A 22,133-nucleotide genomic window follows, 5' to 3' on the forward strand; every position below is an offset into this window, starting at 1 on the left:
GTCTTCCGGCGGGAAGGGGAGGAGTTGAGGGTGAAGCTGGCATCCGTGGCCTGAGCAAGCCGGCGCGTGGTGTGACCTTGACCAAGAGGAGATGTGTGGGCACGAGGGGGCTTGGGGGGAAGATGACCTGGACCAGCGGAGCCTGGGGCGTCGAGGGCGTCTGTGGAGGCGTCAGGCCAGCAGGCAAAGGCCAGGATCTGGGCAGCCGCGGGCGGGCAGGAGGCCACCCGGAAGGGGCAGCTGCTGGCAGGTCCAGGACAGAGCCCGGGGAGCAGCAGCATCTGAGGGGCTGGGGCAGGAAGGGGCTGCCTGGAAGGAACTGGACCGTGGCTGTGAGGCCTTGGGCAAGGCTCTTGCCCTCTCTGGCCTCGGTTTCCTCACCTGTTATGTGACAGGGACCAGATGTGCTAAGGGAGCTGCCAGCCCTGACTTTCTCTAAAGTAACCGTGAGGGTCTGAGGGTGCAGGGGGGTCCTGGCACGGTGGCTTTGAAGCCGTGGCTGGAAATGAGCTCGCTGGCGGAGTTGGGTTGGCCAGAATTTGCTGAGCTCCCGTGCTGGGAGGCTGGGACAGAGGGGACCGGGCCGTGGTCCCCACCCTCAGCGATGAGGAAGCCCCTGGAAAGCCAGGAGGGTTCCCTCACTTTGAGCAACCTCATCTGTAAAATTCAGATTTTTCTGTAAAGGAAATTTGAGGCTGGTTATATATTTTACAAAATGATTTCCGGGAGGGTTTCCTTAGAATCCAGTGTCTCCAGCGCTTGTGCCCGGGTCTCCTGCTGCTCCTCGAATTCCTCGCTCATCTGGCCTTTCCTACTCTGTGCCGGGAACCCCGGCCGGGCACACACACGGGCTTGTTGGCTATGGGGGGTCTGCTTGGCAGGGTGCAGCCTCCGGGGATCCCCAGCCCCTCGGGGGGTGGCAGGTCCTCAGAGGCGCGGAGCCCTCACGGGAATCTCAGCTCCGGCGTCTGGGGGTCAGCCGCAGCCTGGGCCTCTCCTCTGCCCTCTTGGCTTTGGGGTGCTCTTGGTGGCAGCCGTTAGGGGCTGGCACCCTGCGTGTCCCCGAACCCTGAGTGGGCTCCCTGCCCCTTCCCGCGCCAGCTCCCCCACCCCTTGGGGGTCCCCTGCAGGCCAGAGACCAGTTTTGCCAGCTCAGGGCCTGGTGTGTAGTAGGCCCACAGGCGTGTGGATGATGTGCCACCGCTGACGGGTTGTCTCGTCCACCCCCTTGTGGATGGGGACGCCAGGGCCCAGAGCCGGGAGGGCCTGCCTCAAGTCCTTGCTGCCGCAGAGCTGGGATGACGAGGGAGCCGGCAAGAGGTCGCCCCTCCTGGAGCATCCTGGCAGCCAGGGCTGGGAAGGAGATGGGAGCAGAGCTGGAGGGCCCGACGCTCCAGGGCTGCAACTGGGTGAGTCTCAGGCTCTCCCACTTCTTAGCTGTGTGCCCTCAGGCAACTGGCTGCATCACCCTGGGCCTCGGGTCCTCATCTGTCTCTCAGATGGGTGTGGTAACAGTGTTCACCTCACTGGGCTCTGGAGAGGGGGCGCTGAGTCAGTTCATGTCACACGCTCGTCAGGGTCTGGCATGTCGTGAGCGTTGGCACTCCGTGCTCGGGCGCAGACAGCACGGCTGGGGTCCCACCACTCTGTACCAGTGGTGACCTTCAACGCCACGCTGTCTTTCTGAGCCTCAGCGTCCTCATTTGAGGAGTGGGTCTGACGCCCTGTCCTTTGTCGTCCTGTTAAGGGCGGCTGTGTCTGCACGCGGACGACACATGGCGAGGTCCTCGTTGTGGTCCGCCAGCTTCCCTGTTGGCAATGGCCACAGCCCCGCGGGTTTGCTGTCCTGACCTGACAGAGGTCTTCGTTCTACCACAGGGCTGCTGCTGACGGTGCGGGGGGGCCGAGCGCAGCCAAGAGCGCACTGCTGGCCGGGCGGCCCTGATGGTGCCGAAGGGACAGCTGCCACGACAGGGTCAGACGAGAGCAGGGAGCCACCGCAGGAGAGGGGGGCGCTGCAGGAGGGGGGTCTCGATGGGGAGCCGGGCAGGCCTCGTGGGGCCTTGACCTTCAGGACGACTTTTGGCTTCAGCCTGGGAGCCATGAAGCTTCTGGAAAGGCTTTGGGAGAGGGGCCCTCCTTGGGTCCACGGTAGACAGCATTTTGAGAGGCTGGCTGCTGAGCACAGGGCGGGAGGAACCAGGGGAGGCCGGGAGACGCTGGCAGGCAGTTGCTGCCGTCCAGTCAGGAGCCATCGGTGGCTTGGACGCACACAGGCGTGTGGCCTGGACAGGCCTCAGGCTGGATTGGAGATGAGGGACGAGGGGGCGGGCGGAGTCAGGTGTGATTCAGAGGACGGGACGGAGGCACAGAGAGGTTTGGTGATGGGCCCACAGTCACACAGCCAGCAGCTCGGGGAGGAAGCCTCAGGCCTGCGTTTGTAGGAGGCGGCGGCTCAACCTGCACAGAGGCGCGTGGGGCGGAGGTGGAAGGCCGGGTAGAGCCATCAGAGGCGTCGCTGGCGGTGGCTTCCTCTGCTTCATCACGGGCTCTGCTCAGCGCGGGCATAATGGAGATTGATGAGGGCGTCTGCCCCGGCACGGGACTCCATTCTGTGTCGCCCGCAGCTCCATGAAGCAGGATCCGCATACCGAGGAGCCGGGCAGGGGGGGACGGAGCTGGGGCAAGATGGAGGCCGCGTGTCCCACCTCGGGGTGGCGCGTGTGATGGCGTGTGTGATGGTGAGAAGCTCAGGACCCCAAACGGGAGAGACCCTGTTACAGACAGTGCCAGCATCTCCTGGGGGGTGGCCCGGACCTCACTGGCCTCGGTTTCCCCATCTGTAATGTGGAGGTTTTCTAAGAAGAATGGGGCACTACGCGACTTAGCACAGGCTTGGGGCGTGGTTCGTGCTCAGGCAGTGCTGGGTGCCACTATTATCTTTGTCATTGTCATCGCTGTTGTTGTGTGGCAGCTGAAGTCCACCCTTGCTGGCTGTGGGGCATTGGCTTCTCTGATTTGGGACACGTGGCGGTCTGCCGAGCCAGCTTAACTCAGGGGTGGATGCTGCCCTCGAGATGAGGGGCCGGTGCCAGGACCCGGGACCCACTGGCCGCAAAGCCCAGGCCCAGGCGCGAGTGGAGGCTGGTGGTGGCGGAGGGTCAAGGAAACCGCAGAGAGGAGGGGCAGCTGTCTCATGAGAACAGAGGGTCACGTGAGTCCGGGAGAGACTCGTAAGAGCAGGGAAGAGACAATGGAGTCTGCAGAAGGATGGGACGGGGTCGACTTTGATGGAGCCCAGGGCATGCTTAGAGACTGTCCTTTGCCTGATTTTACCAGGAGGCCCAGAGAGGGTGAGGGCCTGGCTCAAGGTCACACAGCAGCTGGTGCTGGGAGCAGATCTGCTGGCTTGGCGGCCTGGGTACCGCCCCCCTCTGTGAAGGAGGGATGTGATCTTTTATCAGGGGCGTTTAATAATGAATGAAGTTGAAGTGTCTTTAATGCAGGCAGCAGGCCCGAAGTAATAAGGGGCCCTGTATTACTTCGGAAGTTAATGAATATGCAGGTGTGTCTGAGTGATTAATGGGGCTCCTGAAGCCTTCGGAGAGGGGTGCGTGCGCTGCTGCTGCTGGGCATATGAATATTGCATACATTTTGGAAGTCAGATAAACCAGGGGGTGCTGGGCGTTAACGAACCAGAGGACTCTCGCGGCCACAGAGGGCTGATACGCAAACACTCAGGGGCAGATAGATAGCGTCGTGGCTAAGCGCTCTCATTTCTTGCTGTGTGATCTTGAGCAAGTAACTTCACCTCTCTGAGCCTCAATTTCATCATCTGCAGAATGAGCATAAAAATAGTGCCAAGTTCCTAGAATCCTGAGGATGAAATCTGTGAATAGCCCTTAACACAGGGGCAGGCACAGTGGGAGCCTCCGAAAAAAACCGTCAGAGCCTTTTTAGAAAGGAGAGCGCAGCAGTGGTTGAGGAAGGCCAAGGAAAGTGAGCAGTAACTTTCCCCTTCATTCCCCTTGAATGTGGACAGCACTTGACAGTTGTACAGGCTGGACTCTCATTGGTCTACCCCTTTGCTCCTTGCAGCAGCTGCAAGGGACCCAGGAGATGGGTGTTGGGGACGCTGAGGCTCAGAGAGGGCTGGTCACTGCCCAGGTCACCCAGCCAGCAGGGCAGAGGCAGGCCTGAGCTCAGGTCTACACCGCTTGCCCGTGGATCTCAGAGTGGGTGCAGGTGGGACTCCCCGCCAGCGAGCAGCAGGGTCCCACCGAGGCACTGACGGGAAGGGCCTGCAGCGTGTTCGTTGGGCCTGGGGTTGGGGGATCCCGCATTGCCTCTTAGAGCCTCAGTTTCCCTGCCTGTCGGGTGGGGTCTGTCTGCCCCTCAGCCTGTTTTGAGGCCTTCATGAGAAGATGGGACACTGACCTCTCGCTGGTGCTCAGCCTTTGGGGAGCCCCAGGCTGCAGACATCGCTCCTGTGCGGGAGGTCGCGTGCGCCAGCCCGTCTTGCATGCGGGGCCTGCGGGAGCTGGGCCACATCTCTCGGTCTCTTTCAGCCTCAGTTTCCTCATCTTTCAAGTGGGCATAATAACGTGGCTGTTGTGCTGTAGTGTGCAGGCCTGGTGCACAGCTGGTGCTGGGCGGTGAGCTCCCCCGACCCCCAGGGCCCGCCTCTCGGCCCTGCGCAGGGGACCTCTTTCTGTGCTCCCGTGGCGCCTCCTTCATCCTGCAGCCCTTTCACCAACGTTTATGGACTGCCCCTGGGTGCTGTGCTGGGCCCTGGGTTTACAGGGTGAGGGAGACCCTTCTCCCTGTCTCTGTCCCTGTCCTTGATGAGGTCCTGTCCAGGCAGAAGGCAGGTGTCCCGTGGTGCAAGCTGGCTTGGTCACGGGAGCCAGAGGACGGCCGCGCCGGATGTGGGCGGGCCAGGGGAGAGGTGCGGGCTTGTCTGCTGTCTTCCCCGCCAGACCTCCCACCCCAGGCTGCGTCCCTTGACCGTGAGTCCTCAGCTGCCAGCAGGAGAGCCTCAAAGAAAGGCTGTTGGAGTGAGCGAGGGAGTGAACGAGTGATGGCTGGCATCTAGGCCCCTTCCAGGCCGGGGCCAGAGGCACAGCCGAGCCCCTGCCCTGGCTGTCCCGGGGCCCCCGGGCGAGACTGCCTTGCCTCCTTCTCTCTTCCTCCCAGGTCTCTGGCCTGGGCCCCTGGCCTCCCCACCCGACGGTGGGTCATAGAACTGCAGGTTGTTCGTAGGAACCTGAGCCGTCATGGCCATGGGGTAGCCTGCAGTTGACAGATGAGGAAACTGAGGCCCGAAGGGAGAGGCTGTGGGGCAGGGCTGAGCTGTCTCACATGGGGCCTGCCCAGGTCTTTGCTGTCTTGGATCTGAGGATGCTTTGAACCTTCTGAGGGCTGTGGACCAGAGCTCACCCCACAGGGAGGGGAGATCGTGCTTCTCACCTTCCTCTTCACAGCCTGGGGCTCCTGCTGGGTCCTTGGCCTGGAGAGCCGCCGGCAGCCTGGGCCTGGGCTTGGCTGCCTGGGGAAGTGGAAGTGTCTTTGTCTGGGTTATCGTCATGCCTCACCTCCCTCCAGCTCTGCAGGGACACTGTGTGTACAGCCTGGGGTCCAGCCCGGCTGCTGGGCATCAGGCAAACCGCCCCCTCTCCGAGCCTCAGTCTCCCCATCTGTAGAGTGGGCGCAGTTCCCTCCCAGCTTTGTGTGTCGGGCACTGAGTGCCCAGTGCTTCTGAGCCAGAGTTACCGTTTATGCTCCTCACGTGCTCATCACAAGCAGTCCTCAGAGCCCCCGGGACTGGAGTGTCGTCCCATTGGGCAGATGAGGCCACCGAGGCCCCAGGGGCGGCGTGACTTGCCAGGGCCATGCTGCCTGTTGGGGTGGAATTCGGACTCGTGAAGTCTGACGTTCCTGCTCCCCGGCCCCAGCTCCTTCCCAGGGCCCATGGGGTCCTTGGGGCAGGCGGACTCCTTGCCCCGTAGCTCCTGTCGCCACGGGAGCAGCTCCACTAACTCTTTGCTTCTCTTACAGAGCAGAGACGACTGGCCGCCCTGAGCGCTATTCAATTCAACAGACATTTACTGAGTGCCTACTATGCGCCAGGCCTAGGCTGGGCACTGGGGTGGGAGCAGAGAGGAAGAGGGGGGTCCCGTCCGCAGGAGCTCAGGGCTGGGGTGCAGAGAAGACAAGCAGGGGCTGACAACAGCTCAGAGTCAGGAGAAAAGCCGCCTGCAGGGCTGGAAGCGGCAGAGAGCCTGGGTTCCAGTGCATCCCCGGAGAGCTGCTGTCCCGCGTCTGTGCCTCAGTTTCCTCATCTGTAAAATGGGGCGAGGTGAAGTGGGGTGAGACAACCTCTAGGCTCCTTCCAGGATTCCATGGGGATAGAATTGGGATAGGATGGGGGCAGAGCAGGGGGTATGAGGTCTGGGCTGCAGGGGGTGGGGAAGGTGGGAATGGCACCCCAGCTCAGGAACAGCATAAGCAAAGGCCCAGAGGACATGCAGATGGGCCTCCCCACAGCTCCATAGGTCGTGAAGGGATGTCGTGGGGTATGAGCTTAGAAAGGGAGAGGGCCCAAGGGCTAATGTCAGGCTGCGAGCTCTATTCTGCAGGTGTGGAGGGTGGAGAGTCAGGAACAGATGGCCCAGCTTGGTCCTGCCCCCTTCTCCTCCCTCTCTCCCTGGGGTGCGCTCCAGGATCACGTTCCCGTAGAACCTCGGGGCCCTGGTGATGCCTGCACGTGCTCGGACCTTCACACACCTGTCCCCATGGCAACGCCATAAAGTGGGCATTCAGGGGCCCGCTTCACAGGTGAGGACATCGAGGCCCAAGGTCATGATCTGGCCCCCATCCCCTCCTTCTCCCACCAGCTCTCACTGAGCGGGGTGTCTGTCCTGTGAGGCATCTCCCATCCCAGGAACCCCCAGCTCTGAGGACTGCCTGCCGGGGGCGACATGGTGGGGTTGGAGGTGAGGGCAGGAAGCCCCGCAGGTGTTGTTAGCAGGGCGGGCTTTCTCCGAGACCCGAGTTTCTGCCCCACGGCCGCCCTATGAGACGGGGTAAAGCGGCGCCCTTCCCACTTTACAGATGAGCAGACTGAGGCCCTGGAGCCGTGTGGCTGGTCCAGGGTCGAGCAGTGACGCCCTGGACCGGGAGCCCCATCTCCTCATCATCCGGCTGAGGCTGGAGGGGGGTTCTGGCCCCTGAGATCTGTGCAGAAGCTGACCCCACAGCCCTCCCCAGGGACTGGAAAAGATGACGTTGGAATCTCAGGCCTGGGTTCAAATCCTGGTTTTGTCTTGCACAAACGGTGTGATCTGGAGCAAGTCGTTAACCACTCTGAGCCTCGGTTTCCTCATCTATAAAAGGGAGAGAGCAGGCTTCTTCCGCTCAGGCGTTATAGGTACTCAGTGAGCATCTGGGTGCCTGGTGTGGGCTCTCGAGGAGGGTTTGGGCCCTTCCTCGGAGACCTCAGTCCGGGAGCAAAAGCAGCAGGTGTGACTCTGGCTGTGGTGGAAGGAGCCCAGGGGACTGTGGGAACCCACAGGAGGGACCCCAGCCAGACCGTTTTAACTGGTAGGGGGAGGCAGGAGGGTAGGAGAGGCTAGCAGGAACCAGCTCCACAGGACCCCCTGGGCCGGGCTTCAGATGTCTGTTGTTGGAATTTTCCCAGAACAGTAGGGAGCCAATGAGGGCCTCTGAGCAGGGGAGTGTCCCGCTCAGATGTACGTTTTAGAAGCTCATCCTCTGCTGGGTGGAGGATGGACTGAAGGGGCTGAGACTGGAGGCAGAGAGACCAGTGAGGATGCTGATGGAGAAACTCGCTTTGGACGAGGAGGCGGGGAAGGAGAGCAGGAGCCGTGGGCGGGTGCGCACGAGGCCTTCCAGGTGTGGAGGAGCTGGGCAGCTGTGGATGCCTCTCGCGGGCTCAGGGAACAGGGAGAGAAGCGGAGGTGGGGGGTAGGCGGGCGGGGGGAGGGTGAGTCCAGTGGTGGATGTGGAGTTTCAGGTGCCAGGGAGGGGTCCAGGAGGCAGCTGGGACACCGTGGTTTGGGCACCAGGCTGCTAACAAGCCTGGGGAAGGGCTAAGATGTTGGGGGGCTGGGGAGCCGGTTTGGGAAGAACAGAGGGCCGGGACCAGGCCCTCGGGGAAGCCCGAGCGGGAGCGGCCTGGGGGACAGGAGGGAAACCGAGGTGCAGGGACTTATGTCTGCTTCCCGGGAGGTGACAGAAGTCACACATGCCAGGCCGTTTGCCCAGTGCCAGGCGCCCAGGAGGGCCCGTCCCACCTGTCTCTCGCGGGAAGCAGAGCATTGCTGTCCTCATCAGGAGGAAGGTGCTTGGGAAGGGGGGAGGGGGAGAAACATTTGCATGCATAACAAGGCCGAAGTGAGGGAGAGAGAAAGAGGGAGCAGGAGATGAAAAGAAATTACCATACGCCAGGATCTTGTTATTCAACCCAATTTTCAAAGGACCACAGCTGTCGCACTGAGATAATCCGTTAATTATAACAGCCATTGTGCTTTGGCAATGGGAGAGAAACCGAGGCTGGGAACAGGCTGAAGGTGGGGGTGGGAGCAGACCTTTTAGGGGGCTGGACCTATGAGAGGGGGCAGGGCCAGGGCCAGGGCCAGGGCCAGGCAGGGAGGGGTGTGTTGCCCCTCGAGATGGAAAGGAAGACCCCGTCGGGGGCCAGGCCTCATGCCTTCCTCGCTGGGGCTGCTACGGCAGTGGGCATGAGGACGTGCTGTGCCCAGGCCCGCCTCGCCCGTGAGCTGGGCCTGATAACCAGCTGGCAGCAGCTCGCTTTATTGAGCACCTCCTGTGTGCCAGGCCCTGCTTTGTGGCTGTTCACGGTGCCCCCTCTGAGGGCGTGCCATTTCACAGAAGAGGAGACTGAGGCCCAGAGGGAAGCGGCAGCCTGCCAGGGCCCCACTGTCAGAGAGCGGCAGAGCCGGGGTTTGAGCGGAAGGTGGCCCGCTCCTCCGGGAGAGTGTGAGGAAGGGCTGGTCTCTGGGGTTGGCCACACCGACCTGATGGCCACGCGTCCCAGGCCGCGGTTTCTGTGCAGCGGGCAGTCCTGGGGTGGTCCTCCCCCGGGTGTTTCCGGGGCTCCCGCAGCGCAGACAGAGCCTCCTTGTTCTCTGATGCCGCAGCTGCAGGCCCCCGCAGGCCCCAGCACCTGCTGTAGGGGAGCCAGTCCCAGGGCCGGGAGGGGGACCCCGTGCGACGGCTCGGTTCGGGGCTGCTGCCCTGGGAGGGCTCCTCAGCAGGGCCCTGGCTGCTGGGGCCTGGGTGAGGCGGGGGAGGGCAGGCAGGAGTCCCAGGTGAGCAGAGCACAGGGAACCTGCAGTCTGTGGGGGGGGGGGTTGGTGGGGCGAGGGGCCATCCCAGAGCCCTGGATCCCCAGAGCCCTCGGGGGCCTAAGAGCTCTCCCCGGGGCGTGGCCTTAGCAGCCGAGGCCTCAGGCCTCCTGGCGTCCACCGTGCCTTGCCTGGGATCTCAGCGCAGGCTGGCTGGCAGAGTTGTGTTTGGGAGGAGGCGACCCTCCAGCCCCCACAGGAGACCCAGATGTGACCCAGCAGCCCAGGTAGTGCCGTTGGAGAGCCGGGGCCCCACGGGACAAGCGGGTTGAGGGGGTCGTAGGGGTGCTCCCCTGGTTTGGGGTGCCCCCCCCAAGTGGGCCTGCTCAGAGCCCAGGATGGGTTGTGGGCCGGTCAGGGCCGCTTAAAGTCCTGTAGATTGGTGGCCCAGAGAGACCGAGACCCAGTAGAGTTTTAGGACCAAGGAGTTATAGATGCGTATGAAACTCTTGAGCCCCAGACTCATGATCAGAGAACCCCCCAAATGACAGACCCATGCTGTTAGAGTGTCCTTGAGCTGAAAAACCCTGGGGCCGCAGGACCAGGCAGGACCGGGGTCAGACGGAGGTGGGGTCTGTGGCACCTGTGGGTCCTAGACCCGGGGGCTCATGGGATCCGTCACCCAGGCTGGGGTTCCAATTGTCCCCACTCTGGCGTTCCCTCTGCCGCCGCCTTGCACACTCCAGTGCTCAGGGCTCAGAAGGCAACCCCAGCCAGAGAGGTCCCCCGGGCCCGGGCCCCCTGCTCTGACCCTGCAGGGCTGCAGACCTGGGCAGCCGGGGGTTCCAGGTTCTCCAGAGGATTCCAGAGATGAGGTTTCTGAAAATAAACTTTCCCAAATTTTCAATATTGGCAACTAATTGAAAAAATTTTATTAAACCGCTGTCCAGATGAAACAGGACCCCACAGCATCTCTTGACCCAGAGCCTGGTGCTGTGGCGGGTCAAAGCCACTGTGAGCAGTCGCGAGACCTCAGTTTCCTCCTCTGTAAAGTGGGAATGATCATAGGATGGCTCGAGAGGTCGTGCCGAGGAGTAGACGAGTTATCAGGAAGGGCGCTCAGGCCCGGGCTGTAAGCTCCACGACTCTGTCGTCGTCTCGCCCAGGCCGCCCATCCCAGTGGGCCACACTCTCCCGGCGGGCCCCTGATGCGCTGCCCCGCCTTGGGACAGCCCCGAGGATGTTGGAAGGCAGGGAAGTGGTCACCCCCTGGGGCCCTGGAGGAGGCAGAGCCGGGAGGGCAGGCCTAGCCGGCGCCTGGTACATAGTAGGTGCTCCATAAATGTTTATTGAATGAATGAATGGAGGCCATGCAGGCAGAGGCGGCCGCACGTGCGCAGGCACTGGTGCAAGAGCGGGTCCAGTGGAGACTGGTGAGTAGTGCCCGGGGCTGCAGGTGAGCGGGGCCTGGGGTTTGCTGGAGCCAAGGCCAAGAGGCCAGCAGGGGCCAGGTGGGAGGGTCAGGGGTCAGGTGGGAGGTCAGGGGCGAGGTGGGGGGTCAGGGGCCAGGTCGGGGAGGCAGGGGACAGGAGTCAGGTGGGGGATCAGGGGTCAGGTGGGGAGGCAGGGGACAGGAGTCAGGTGGGAGATCAGGGGTCAGGTGGGGAGGCAGGGGACAGGTTGGAGGTCAGGGGCCACATGGAGGGTGAGGGGCCAGGTAGGGAGACAGGGGACAAGAGTCAGGTGGGAGGTCAGGGATCAAGTGGGAGTTAGGAGTCAGATGAGGCAGGGACAAGGTGGGGGCTCAGGGGTCAGGTCAGGGGTCAGGGGTCAGGTGGGTAGGGCATGACTCACTTGGGGGAGGCAGTCCCCTGAAGAGCCTGGAGGATTCTGGGAAAGTCAGAGATGACCCCTGGGGTGGGACTAGGAGATGGACTCTGAATACGGGTCATCCTTGGCTGTGGACAGGAGGGTCACGTGCTCCCCCAGGGCCTGGCGGGGGGTGGGGTGGGTCCTGGGCTCCGGGGGCTGGGGAGGGGTGCGTGGGGAGTGGGCTGTGTGAGCTGGGCCATCTGTGAAGAGCTGCCTCCAGAACCAGGGTCAGGGCCCCTCCTGTCAGCTTGCTGGGTGGTTGGTCTGGCAAGGCCAAGGCCTCTTGGTAAAACCCTTCCATCCTCCTGGACCTCCTTCCACCCAGGTGTGGACAGGGCACAGGCGCCCCTGACAGATGCGACACCTGGGAGTCAGGGAGGCCTGAGGACCGGTGGAGTCTGTGGGGGATGACACAGGGGCAGTTCACAGGGGGCTTTGGGGTGGCCCAGGAAACCAGAGACACGTGTGCACAGCTGTTCTCCCCCGAACAGATGAGGAAACTGAGGCCCAGAGGGGAAGGCGCTGACCTGCCCAAGGTCACAGGGGAGCCAGCCATCACCATGTCATGACAGCCTGTGACACTGCAGACTGGCCGAGCCCCTTCTCTGGCTGAGGTTGCTGGGCTTGAAGATGAGTGCCCAGTACACTGAGGCCTCGCAAACCCAGCTGAGCCCCTTAACTGTCAGCCGTTGCTGCTGACGTGGTGCTCTTGTTAGGCTCTTTGAGGTAAGTTGGAAGTTCCATGAAGGCAGGGCGGACCTGTCTGCGACAGTGCTGGGCACAGGGTAGGTGTGCAGTAAATACGTGCGGGTGTGTAAGGCACGTGGCTGAGTGTGCAGCTGGTTGCAGCTGCGGTCCTGGTCCCTGTTTCCCCTTGACACAGATATGCTGCTTGCCCATCGCAGTTGGCACAGAGCCGGGAGCAGGTCCCGAGGTATCAAGGGGCAGAAGCCAGCTCCCCCGAGATGTGGAGCAGCTGGCGCAAGGGCTGAGACTAACAAGACGTGACTGAATGGGGGTGGATGGAAACCCAGCACCTCGGGTGAAATGCAGACGGATACTGCCCAGGGCCGCCCGCGGACGTTCTGAGGGCATCGGGGGTGCCTGGCTGGATGTATGAGAGGCCCTGGGGTTTGGTTGACATCTAGGACAAGCTGAGGACACAGGCTGGCACACGCTCACCCTGCTCTGCAGGAACGTGGTGCCAAACCAGCGGAGGCGGAGGCCCCGGGTGCCAGTCACTGCTCAGACCACGTTGGCACTGATGCTCTGCTCCAGGTGACGCATTTTGGGAGGGACCTTGACAGCATCACGACCCGGGGCAGCTGGCCTGGAGGGTGGGGGACCTGACACCGCGTGGGAAGAGCGGGAGAGGATGTGAGGCTGCTGAGCCTAGATAAGCGGATTGCAGGGGAGCAGGAGAACAGATGAGCCCATATCGGAGAGGCCTTTGAGGGGGGCTACTGGCCTTGTTCTCAGGGGCTCCAGACGGCGCTGGGACCAGTGAACAGAGGTACAAGGAGCCAGGTTTGGCTTTGTGAGAAAAGAAATTTCTAACAATCAGAGCTGCTCAAGAAGGGACTAAGTAGCCTCAGACGGGTGCTGAGATCTCTGTCACGGGTGATATGCAAGTTGGGAGAAGCCACCTCTGCAGGATTGCGGAAAGTCTGGTAGTTCTAAGAGCTCAGGCTGGCCCAGGTACCTGGCTGTGTGGTTTTTGGCAAATCACTGCACGTCTCTGAACCTCAGTTTCCTCATCTGGAAAATGGGAAGCACAGGGGGAGTCATAGGCTGAAAGGAAGGCTCAGACATTTCCTGTGCACCGTGAGCACCCCATGAGCAGGCCCCCTCCCTCTGACAGTTCACATCCTGCCTCACTGGGCTCAGGGACTCCAGATCTCCCTCCGTCCCCCATCCCTGGCCCTGAGCTTTCATTCCACACGGCGCGTTCTGATGCTGCTCCATGCGTCTGCTACATGCCTGACCTCCTCCAGGCGTGGAGGTGACACTTGCCAATGAGATAAAGTCTGCTTTGATTTCATGGTGGGGCGGGGATGATAATAAAGAACTAAATGATGTCTGGTATTGTTGAGTGCTCTGAAGGGCCCAAAGCCAGGGTTGAGTGACCAGTGAGTTATCTCAGATTAGGTGTCAGGGAAGGTGGGGCTGGGGGGGAGCAGCTGGGCAGAGACCTGAGTGAAGCCAGGTAGTGGGTTGTGCAGCTAGTGGGAGAAGAGCATTCCAGGCAGAGAACAGCACTTGCAAAGGCCCTGAGGTGGGAGTGTGCTTGGGGGTTTGAGCAGCATAGCTGGTCTGGAATCAGTACTTCCTGAATGATGGCAGAATTGAAGTCTCTCTCAGCTTGTGGACAGTCCACGCTTGCACACTTTCCTGATTGGGGGTGGGGTGGTACTTACACAAGAGGCAGGAAACCCACCAGACTCCATGCATGTCCAGTCCCTGCCATGGGCCCCACTCTTCAGAGGAAGTTGGGGAAGGAGAGAGCCTCAGATTTCTGATCTGTAAAATGAAGTAACAGTGCCAGTCATGCAGGGTTGACAGAGGGTTCAAGGAACAGAAAACGTCAGATGCAAACGAGCCACTGGGTAAGGGATAGCTATGGGCAAGGAGACTGAAGCCCAGAGAGGTTAATGAATGTGCCTGTGTCACACAGCTCAGCATTCAATCCCAGGGACCTTTGCCTCCAATATCCATGCTCCGTTCTCTCTGCCCTGCAGCTGGGGCTCACTGCACCTGAAATCCAAACCATTCACCGACCAGACAGTAGTTCCGTGTTGAAGGTATAATTACCCATTTTGCAGATGAGGAGCCGAGCCCCAGAGCAGCCTGCCCGAGGAGCCCCAGTGAGCTAGAGGCAGCGACAAGATCCAGTGTTGGCCCCAGGGGGTGGCGGGCTTTGTCACAGAGGGCAGAGTGGCGGTATCCCACCACTGGGGCCCCTGGCCTGGTGCTGTGCTTCCAGCAGAGAGAGGGGAGGTGGCAGCCCGCCCCGTGAGTTTGGGCTGGGCCCTAGGAGTCCTCGGTCCTCCTAACCCTGGGTAATGGCACTGACAAGGACAGTGACAGTGGCACCTCGGGGAGCCTTGGCCAGCCTGGCGCAGGGGGAGCCGTGCCAGCGCTTGTCAGCTGCCGCAAATGAGATTTCCCGCTGAGCCTCACGTCCCCGCTCCTGGGAGGCCAGGACACGACTGCACCTCCCCTACCTGCTCCCCGACCCCACCGATGTCCCCACAACGTCCCTGCTGGGACAGGAGCCCAAGGTTGCACTCGCCGGGCCTCTTGCCCTGGGCAGAGCGTGTCTGTGTCCACCAGGTCCTGGGGTTTCGTGGGAGCCATGGGTGGCACTCACCTTGCCAGGCAGGTGGAGAAAGTGAGATTCAGGGAGGGCCTGCAACCCGCCCGGGGTCTCCAAGCTGGCCAGCCCTGTGTCTTCCCTGCCAATGCCCGCTCCCGTGTTCCCCGTCTCGTCCCCCTCAGCGGGGCGCTCAGGCACAGCTCGCCTGTCTGTCTCTCACCCAGCCGGGAGCTGGAGGCTGAGGAGGGGCCCCTGTCAGGGCAGTCGAGGTTGGCAGATCAGGATTACCCCAGGTCCCAAGCCTGACCCACCACCCCCCGAACACTGCCTTCCCCAGTCCTGGCCTCAGTTTCCCCTCTGAGAAGGGCTGAGCAAGGGCTCCTTGTCCTTCCAGCTCTGAAGCTCTAAGATTCTGAGTCCGTACAGGGGCCCAGAACCTTGTACCTGGAGGAGGAGGGCACAGAAACCAACTGGGTCAACCGGGACTTCTGTGGGGGGAGTGTGCTGAGGCATGGAGAGGGGGTGGCAGTGGCCCAGGGTCACTCAGACATTCTGTGGCTGTGCCGGCTCCGGACTGAGACCCCACCTCGGCTCTGCCCCTCAGATCTGTCAGGTGTCGCTGACTCCCCTCCCTCCTCTCCTTCCAAGCGTGTCCCCACGAGGGGGGACGTCGTGTACATGCAGCCGGCTGGACTGGGGGACCTCCCCAAGCCCCCTTGATAGCACGCTGCCCCCCAACTTTGCTGTGTCCCTTCTCTCTGTGGTGGAAGGAGAGAGGGGCCTTGGACAGGTGCTGGTGCGCATCCTGGGCCTGTCCCCTGCTCTGGCCGGAGGTCACTCATTCGGGCCACACCTGTGTGAGCAGGGGCAGGTACAGTGGGGGTGGGGAGAGGACGGGAGGGTCCCTCAGGCCAGGCCAGCCAGGAGCATACCTCTTTGCTGGACACAGCGCTGCCCGGGCCGCCCCTCCACGGCCACCGTGTAGAAAAGGCCTCTGCCTCCCAGGGCTGCGTCCTGGTCCTGCCCCTCCCCCTGGGCTGGTCACAGGCTGCGTTTGCTGTCATCTCCCTGGCCCCGGGGTGGGTGGGCAGGGCCAGCAGCAGGCGCTGTGTCCCCCCCATCTGTCATCTCGCTGTGCTTCCCGCGATCGGTTCCTCCATCTCAGACGCGCTCTCCCAGTTCTCTTTAGTCCTCTGTCTCTCCCTGCTTGGCCGGCTCCTTACTTCTGCTTTTTCGTCCTTCTCAGTGCTCGCCTCCTCCCTGCGGGCTCCCTCACCTCCTTCTTTTCTCTCTCCCCCCCCCGCCCCAAAGGTGTGGGGGTAGGGCCCTACTCCTCCCACTAGTGTGTGTGCTGGGGCATCATTGTCGCGGGAGCAGGGGACGGCCCTGACCCTGGGGACCCTCGGCCCCAGGCCCGAGAGAACTGCAGTGCCCACTCCTGCCCCCCCCCCCGCCCCCACCCCGCTGCCTTGAGTGCGTGCTCAGCGGGCAGGGGGCCAAGTGCTTGGTACCCCTTCCTCGCTGCCTCAGGCCTCGGCGGGACGTGAGCAGGCAGCCCAGGGAAGGGGCCGGGGGTGGGAGCCTCCTCCCCTCTATCTGAGTCAGGGGCAGGGCAGCCAGCCCCGGTACTCCTGGAGCAGGAGTGGGAGAGGGCGGGGGCTGGGGCAGCTTGAGGGCTGAGGAGGGCAGAGCTCAGAGAGGCTGGGGTGGGGCGCGGCAGGGCCTCTGCCCACCCTGGACTGTTGGGGAAGGGAAGATGGGGCAGGACTAGCCTGGGCCCCTTCTCCCACTCCCCTCCCTCCCCTCAGCCTTTTTGTATCCCCTCAATGTGGCCTGGGATTTCCTGAGGCTCCAGCCCGGGGCCTCCAGCTGGCTCAGCTGGCCCCACACCTCCGGGCCCGCCCACGGGGGTGCTGGTTTGAGCAACTCAGATCTGAGGAGGCTAAAGTCGCACACGTGTACACATACATACTCATACATGTGGAATGCACGTGCTTAAACATGTTGACCCACAGGCGGGTGTTACTCGTTCCTGAGCTGCCCCCACCCTCATCCCTCCCGCCCCTGCACACACCAGCATGCCTGTGTCCACTCTAGAGAGCTCCTGTAGCCAGCTGCGCGGGCACACGTCCTGTGTACACAGGCATATGTGTGCACACACGCCTGCCTGCGCATCTGTCTGCTTGTACACGTGAGCGCTGCCTGCACCGGCGGCGCTCTGAGCCAGCGCGCACCTGCGGGTGCACCTGCATACAAATGCGGTCCCCAGACACTCAGCCCAGGAGCTGCAGATGGAAGGTCCTCTGGCGAGCTTGGCGCCTCAGCCGCCTCCAGGACAAGCTCGCTGCCTGTAGGGGCGGGAACTGAGGCCCCCAGATGGGTGGGACTGGCCCAGGGGCCCCTAGGAGCCCGCAGCCAGCCGGACGGGAGCCCAGGTCCTGGACTCTGGCACTCAGACTGCGTGGCGCAGCCAAGGACAGAAATGCTGTCTGCCACCCAGGCGCCCCTTCCTGCTCGGTGGCCTGGTGCGCCCTCCTACACCCCTGTCCGCCCCCTCAGTCCAAGCTGGCCCCGCAGGGATGGGGAGGTGGGAGGCCATCTCGCCAGGAGGTCCCCATTGTCACAGCCTCTGACGCCGCGTCACCCTTTTATCCGCGGGGTCATCTGGATGGCCTGTTCACCTGCCACCTCAACAAAAACTGCCTGCCTGGACTTCTCTGGGGACTTTTCCCCCTCTCCTCTCCATTCCTCTGTTCCAGCCCCCTGGGGCTCAGGGCTGTAAATTGGTTTTGCTTTAACAGCAAAGGTTTATGTATTTTTTTCAGAGTGCTCTCTTTCCTGGAGTTCCCCAGGAGGAGGAGCAGGACGCAGAGGTGGTTCTTGTCAACAGTCTCTGCCTTTCTTCATCCAAACATGGGTTTCTCTGGCCTAGTCGTCACAACCCTGGTCACCGCCCGGGTGGAGGGAGGGAGCACTGGGCTCTTCCCGCTGTCCAGAGAACAGGGGGCAGGAGCTGGAGCCGGATCTGGCCGAGGGGCTGTGTCCGGCCTGCTGGGCGACCAGGGCAAGTCTCCCCTCGTCAGGGGCTCTGTTTCCCACCTTGGAAAATGAGTGTTTGTGGGCTGTGAGCCCTGTGCCGCCAGTGCTGCCCCTCTGCATCTCAGGGGAACACGGCTCACCTTCCTTCTTCCCCATCAGATGGCCAGGCGGGGACCTGGTGCCCACTTTATAGATGTGGAAGCGGACTCGGGGGTGTGTGCTCTATACGGCTCATCAGACCAGGTGGACAGGCTCCAGGCCTCCTGACTCCTGGTGCCTCGGGAATCTTGATCTGGCCCAGGCTGTGCTGTGTGACTGGGGGCAAGTCCCTGCCTCTCTCTGGGCCCCTGACTCTCCATCCACGGAGGGGATGTCAGGCTTTGGAAGCCACTATTCGGAGGCCTCTGGCTTCTTCGCCTGCCTGAGCACCACCCCCTAAACCCAGGATCAGGGCCTCTAATGGAAAGCAATTGGGGAAGTGATAGTGGGAGTGTGTCTGCCTTCCCAGACTCTGCTTGTCTCTTTCCCCTGGCACTGCTTCTGCCTGTAGGATGAGCTCTCCCTGTGCCCTCCCACTGCAGGAGACCCCAGCCTCTGCATCCCTCTGCTTGGGGGCCCACAGCCTCACTGCTCCGCTCCCCCTCCCCCATGGAAGCTGAGACAAGGGAATTATTTTTGGAACAAGAGCAGTTACACAACAAATGAATTATTTATCTTGGGGCGTGGAGGAGAGGCGGCCTTTTGCTGGGCGTCTTAATTCTTTATCTGGACGGGAGGGTGCCCGCTCGGGTACGTGGCCATGTGTGTACAAGCCCATTTGTCGTACACCTGTCTGTGTGTGTGCGCCGTGGAGTTCGGGCTCGTGTAGGGGCATGTGGGTCTTTGTGCGGGCAGGTGGACCAGTGTGGACACGAGTGTGCTGGGGCATGAGTGTGAGGCTGTCTGTGACCTCACCTGTTACTCTCTGGGCTCCCTTCTCTGCCCACCGTCCTCAGACTCCGACCCCCTCCCCCTCCCTCCTCCTTTCTTCAGTCTCCCTCCTTCCAGGCCCCCGCCCCCTCCTCCCCCTCTCGCCCCCATCGTCCTCCCTTCTTTTATGTAACAGGGACCCTAGAGTGCTCCTGGCACAGGGGACCGCCCCGTGGGTGGAGAAGGGGCTGGGGGCCCGTGCTGGAGCTTCGAGGGGCCACTCTGAGCCTTTGCACTGATCTGTCACCCCCTCTTGGTGCTGCCTTTCAGGAACAAGGTGACAGATGGGTCTCTTCCTTCCCACCCTCGTCTCTCGCGCTCCCTCTCGGAGCTCCGCTCTCCAGCCTCTCGCGGGAATCTTCTGAAGTTCTGGACTCAGGACCCGAGGAGGAAGAGGAGGAGGAGGGAGAGGAAGTTAGGCCCTGAGAACCTGTGCACCTTCCCGTCAGGAGAGCAGCAGCGCAGGGACGCAGGCTGTGGGGCCCGCCGCCCCCCTGGCCCAGGCCTGGCCGCAGTGCCCGGCGCCTGCCAGTAGCGCCCTGCCAGCCTCACTGGGGGCCCCCGGGCTGGGGGTCGCCCCCAAGATGGTGGCGGCCCCAGGAAGGACTGTGCTGCCAGCCCCAGCCTCTGGCTGCTAGGCCCTCCGCACCCCGGCCCCTCACGCCCAGCCCGGCCCGCGAGGGGGCCGCGGTGGCCAGCGCCATGCTGCGCCTGGGGCTGTGCGCGGCTGCGCTGCTGTGTGTGTGCCGGCCGGGCGCCGTGCGCGCCGACTGCTGGCTCATCGAGGGCGACAAGGGGTACGTGTGGCTGGCCATCTGCAGCCAGAACCAGCCGCCCTACGAGACCATCCCGCAGCATATCAACAGCACCGTGCACGACCTGCGCCTCAACGAGAACAAGCTCAAGGCCGTGCTCTACTCCTCGCTCAACCGCTTCGGGAACCTCACCGACCTCAACCTCACCAAGAACGAGATCTCCTACATCGAGGACGGCGCCTTCCTGGGCCAGTCGAGCCTGCAGGTGCTGCAGCTGGGCTACAACAAGCTCAGCAACCTGACGGAGGGCATGCTGCGCGGCATGGGGCGCCTGCAGTTCCTCTTCGTGCAGCACAACCTCATCGAGTTGGTGACGCCCGCCGCCTTCTCCGAGTGTCCCAGCCTCATCAGCATCGACCTGTCCTCCAACCGCCTCAGCCGCCTCGACGGCGCCACCTTCGCCAGCCTGGCCAGCCTCATGGTGTGCGAGCTGGCGGGCAACCCCTTCAACTGCGAGTGCGACCTCTTCGGTTTCCTCGCCTGGCTCGTCGTCTTCAACAACGTCACCAAGAACTATGACCGCCTGCAGTGCGAGTCGCCGCGGGAGTTCGCCGGCTACCCGCTGCTCGTGCCGAGGCCCTACCACAGCCTCAACGCCATCACCGTGCTCCAGGCCAAGTGTCGCAACGGCTCCCTGCCCGCGCGGCCCGCCAGCCACCCCACGCCCTACTCCACCGACGCCCAGAGGGAGCCCGACGAGAACTCGGGCTTCAACCCCGACGAGATCCTGTCGGTGGAGCCGCCGGCCTCGTCCACCACGGATGCCTCGGCAGGGCCCGCCATCAAGCTGCACCACGTCACCTTCACCTCGGCCACCCTGGTGGTCATCATCCCGCACCCCTACAGCAAGATGTACGTCCTGGTCCAGTACAACAACAGCTACTTCTCCGACGTCATGACGCTCAAGAACAAGAAGGAGATTGTCACGCTCGACAAGCTGCGGGCGCACACCGAGTACACCTTCTGTGTCACCTCCCTGCGCAACAGCCGCCGCTTCAACCACACCTGCCTGACCTTCACCACGCGGGACCCGGTCCCCGGCGATCTGGCGCCCAGCACGTCCACCACCACCCACTACATCATGACCATCCTGGGCTGCCTCTTCGGCATGGTCATCGTGCTGGGAGCCGTCTACTACTGCCTGCGCAAGCGGCGCATGCAGGAGGAGAAGCAGAAGTCCGTCAAGGTCAAGAAGACCATCCTGGAGATGCGCTACGGGGCCGACGTGGATGCCGGCTCCGTCGTCCACGCCGCCCAGAAGCTGGGCGAGCCCCCCGTGCTGCCCGTGTCCCGAATGTCCTCCATCCCCTCCATGATCGGGGAGAAGCTGCCCACCTCCAAGGGGCTGGAGGCCGGGCTGGACACGCCCAAGGTGGCCACCAAGGGCAACTATATCGAGGTGCGCACGGGCGCGGGAGGGGATGGCCTGGCCCGGCCTGAGGACGACCTCCCGGACCTGGAGAACGGCCAGGGCTCAGCCGCTGAGATCTCCACCATCGCCAAGGAGGTGGACAAGGTCAACCAGATCATTAACAATTGCATCGATGCTCTCAAGCTGGACTCGGCCTCCTTCCTTGGGGGTGGCAGCGGTGGCGGGGACCCTGAGCTGGCCTTCGAGTGCCAGTCCCTCCCCGCGGCCGCCGCGGCCTCCTCGGCTGCCGCCCCTGGGGCGCTGGAGCGGCCCAGCTTCCTCTCACCCCCTTACAAGGAGAGCTCCCACCACCCGCTCCAGCGCCAGCTCAGTGCCGATGCCGCCGTGGCCCGCAAGACCTGCAGCGTCTCGTCCAGCGGCTCCATCAAGAGCGCCAAGGTCTTCAGCCTGGACGTGCCTGACCACCCGGCCACCGCGGGGCTGGCCAAGGGCGACTCCAAATACATCGAGAAGGGCAGCCCTCTCAACAGCCCGCTGGACCGGCTCCCGCTGGTGCCCGCGGGCGGCAGCGGGGGCGGCGGGGGTGGTGTGCATCACTTGGAGGTGAAGCCGGCCTACCATTGCAGCGAGCACCGGCACAGCTTCCCGGCCCTGTACTACGAGGAGGGCGCCGACAGCCTGAGCCAGCGCGTGTCCTTCCTCAAGCCGCTGACCCGCTCCAAGCGGGACTCCACCTACTCGCAGCTCTCGCCCAGACACTACTACTCGGGGTACTCCTCCAGCCCGGAGTACTCCTCCGAGAGCACGCACAAGATCTGGGAGCGCTTCCGGCCCTACAAGAAGCACGCCCGGGAGGAGGTGTACATGGCCGCGGGCCACGCCCTGCGCAAGAAGGTCCAGTTCGCCAAGGACGAGGATCTGCACGACATCCTCGATTACTGGAAGGGGGTCTCGGCCCAGCAGAAGCTGTGACCCTCTCCTCCCCGGTGAGGTTGGAGGGGGAGGGCCGGGGGAGGGCACATGGGGAAGGGCCCAGGGGGCCGGGCGGGCGCGCTGGGGGCCGAGGCCGAGGAGTGGACGCACACGCACACCCGCACGCACGCACCCACGCACACACCTGACCACCACCTGACTGTGAACAGCTACCACCCGACAATAACGGACAGGAAAACAGAGACACGTTCTCCTTAAAGTTTACACACTGATACCGAAACCAGTTGTCTTTACTGTGCTGCCCAGGGACTCTGCTGGGGGGCGGGGCTCAGGCGGGGGCAGGGAGGAAGCCAACGGAGGGTGTGGGGTCTGGGGCTCTGGGACGAGGGGCAGGTTTGGGGGCAAAGGAGCCTATGGCAAGAGATGGACTGAAGCCCCCTGGGGGCAAGGAGAGGGTCCCCCCAGCTTGGGGACAGGTCACTGGGAGA

The 22,133-nt window shown here is 63.0% G+C and overlaps 1 protein-coding gene across 1 annotated transcript; it reads left to right on the forward strand.

The window, feature by feature from the left end:
- The first annotated feature begins 19,227 nt into the window (after nt 1–19,227).
- Nucleotides 19,228–21,684, forward strand: ELFN2 (extracellular leucine rich repeat and fibronectin type III domain containing 2). Its single transcript, XM_046646032.1, has one exon. The coding sequence runs from the start codon at nt 19,228–19,230 to the stop codon at nt 21,682–21,684; it is 2,457 nt and encodes an 818-aa protein (XP_046501988.1).
- The last annotated feature ends 449 nt before the right edge of the window (nt 21,685–22,133 follow it).

Source organism: Equus quagga, chromosome 19 (genome assembly GCF_021613505.1).
Source record: "Equus quagga isolate Etosha38 chromosome 19, UCLA_HA_Equagga_1.0, whole genome shotgun sequence".
Taxonomy (NCBI): domain Eukaryota; kingdom Metazoa; phylum Chordata; class Mammalia; order Perissodactyla; family Equidae; genus Equus; species Equus quagga.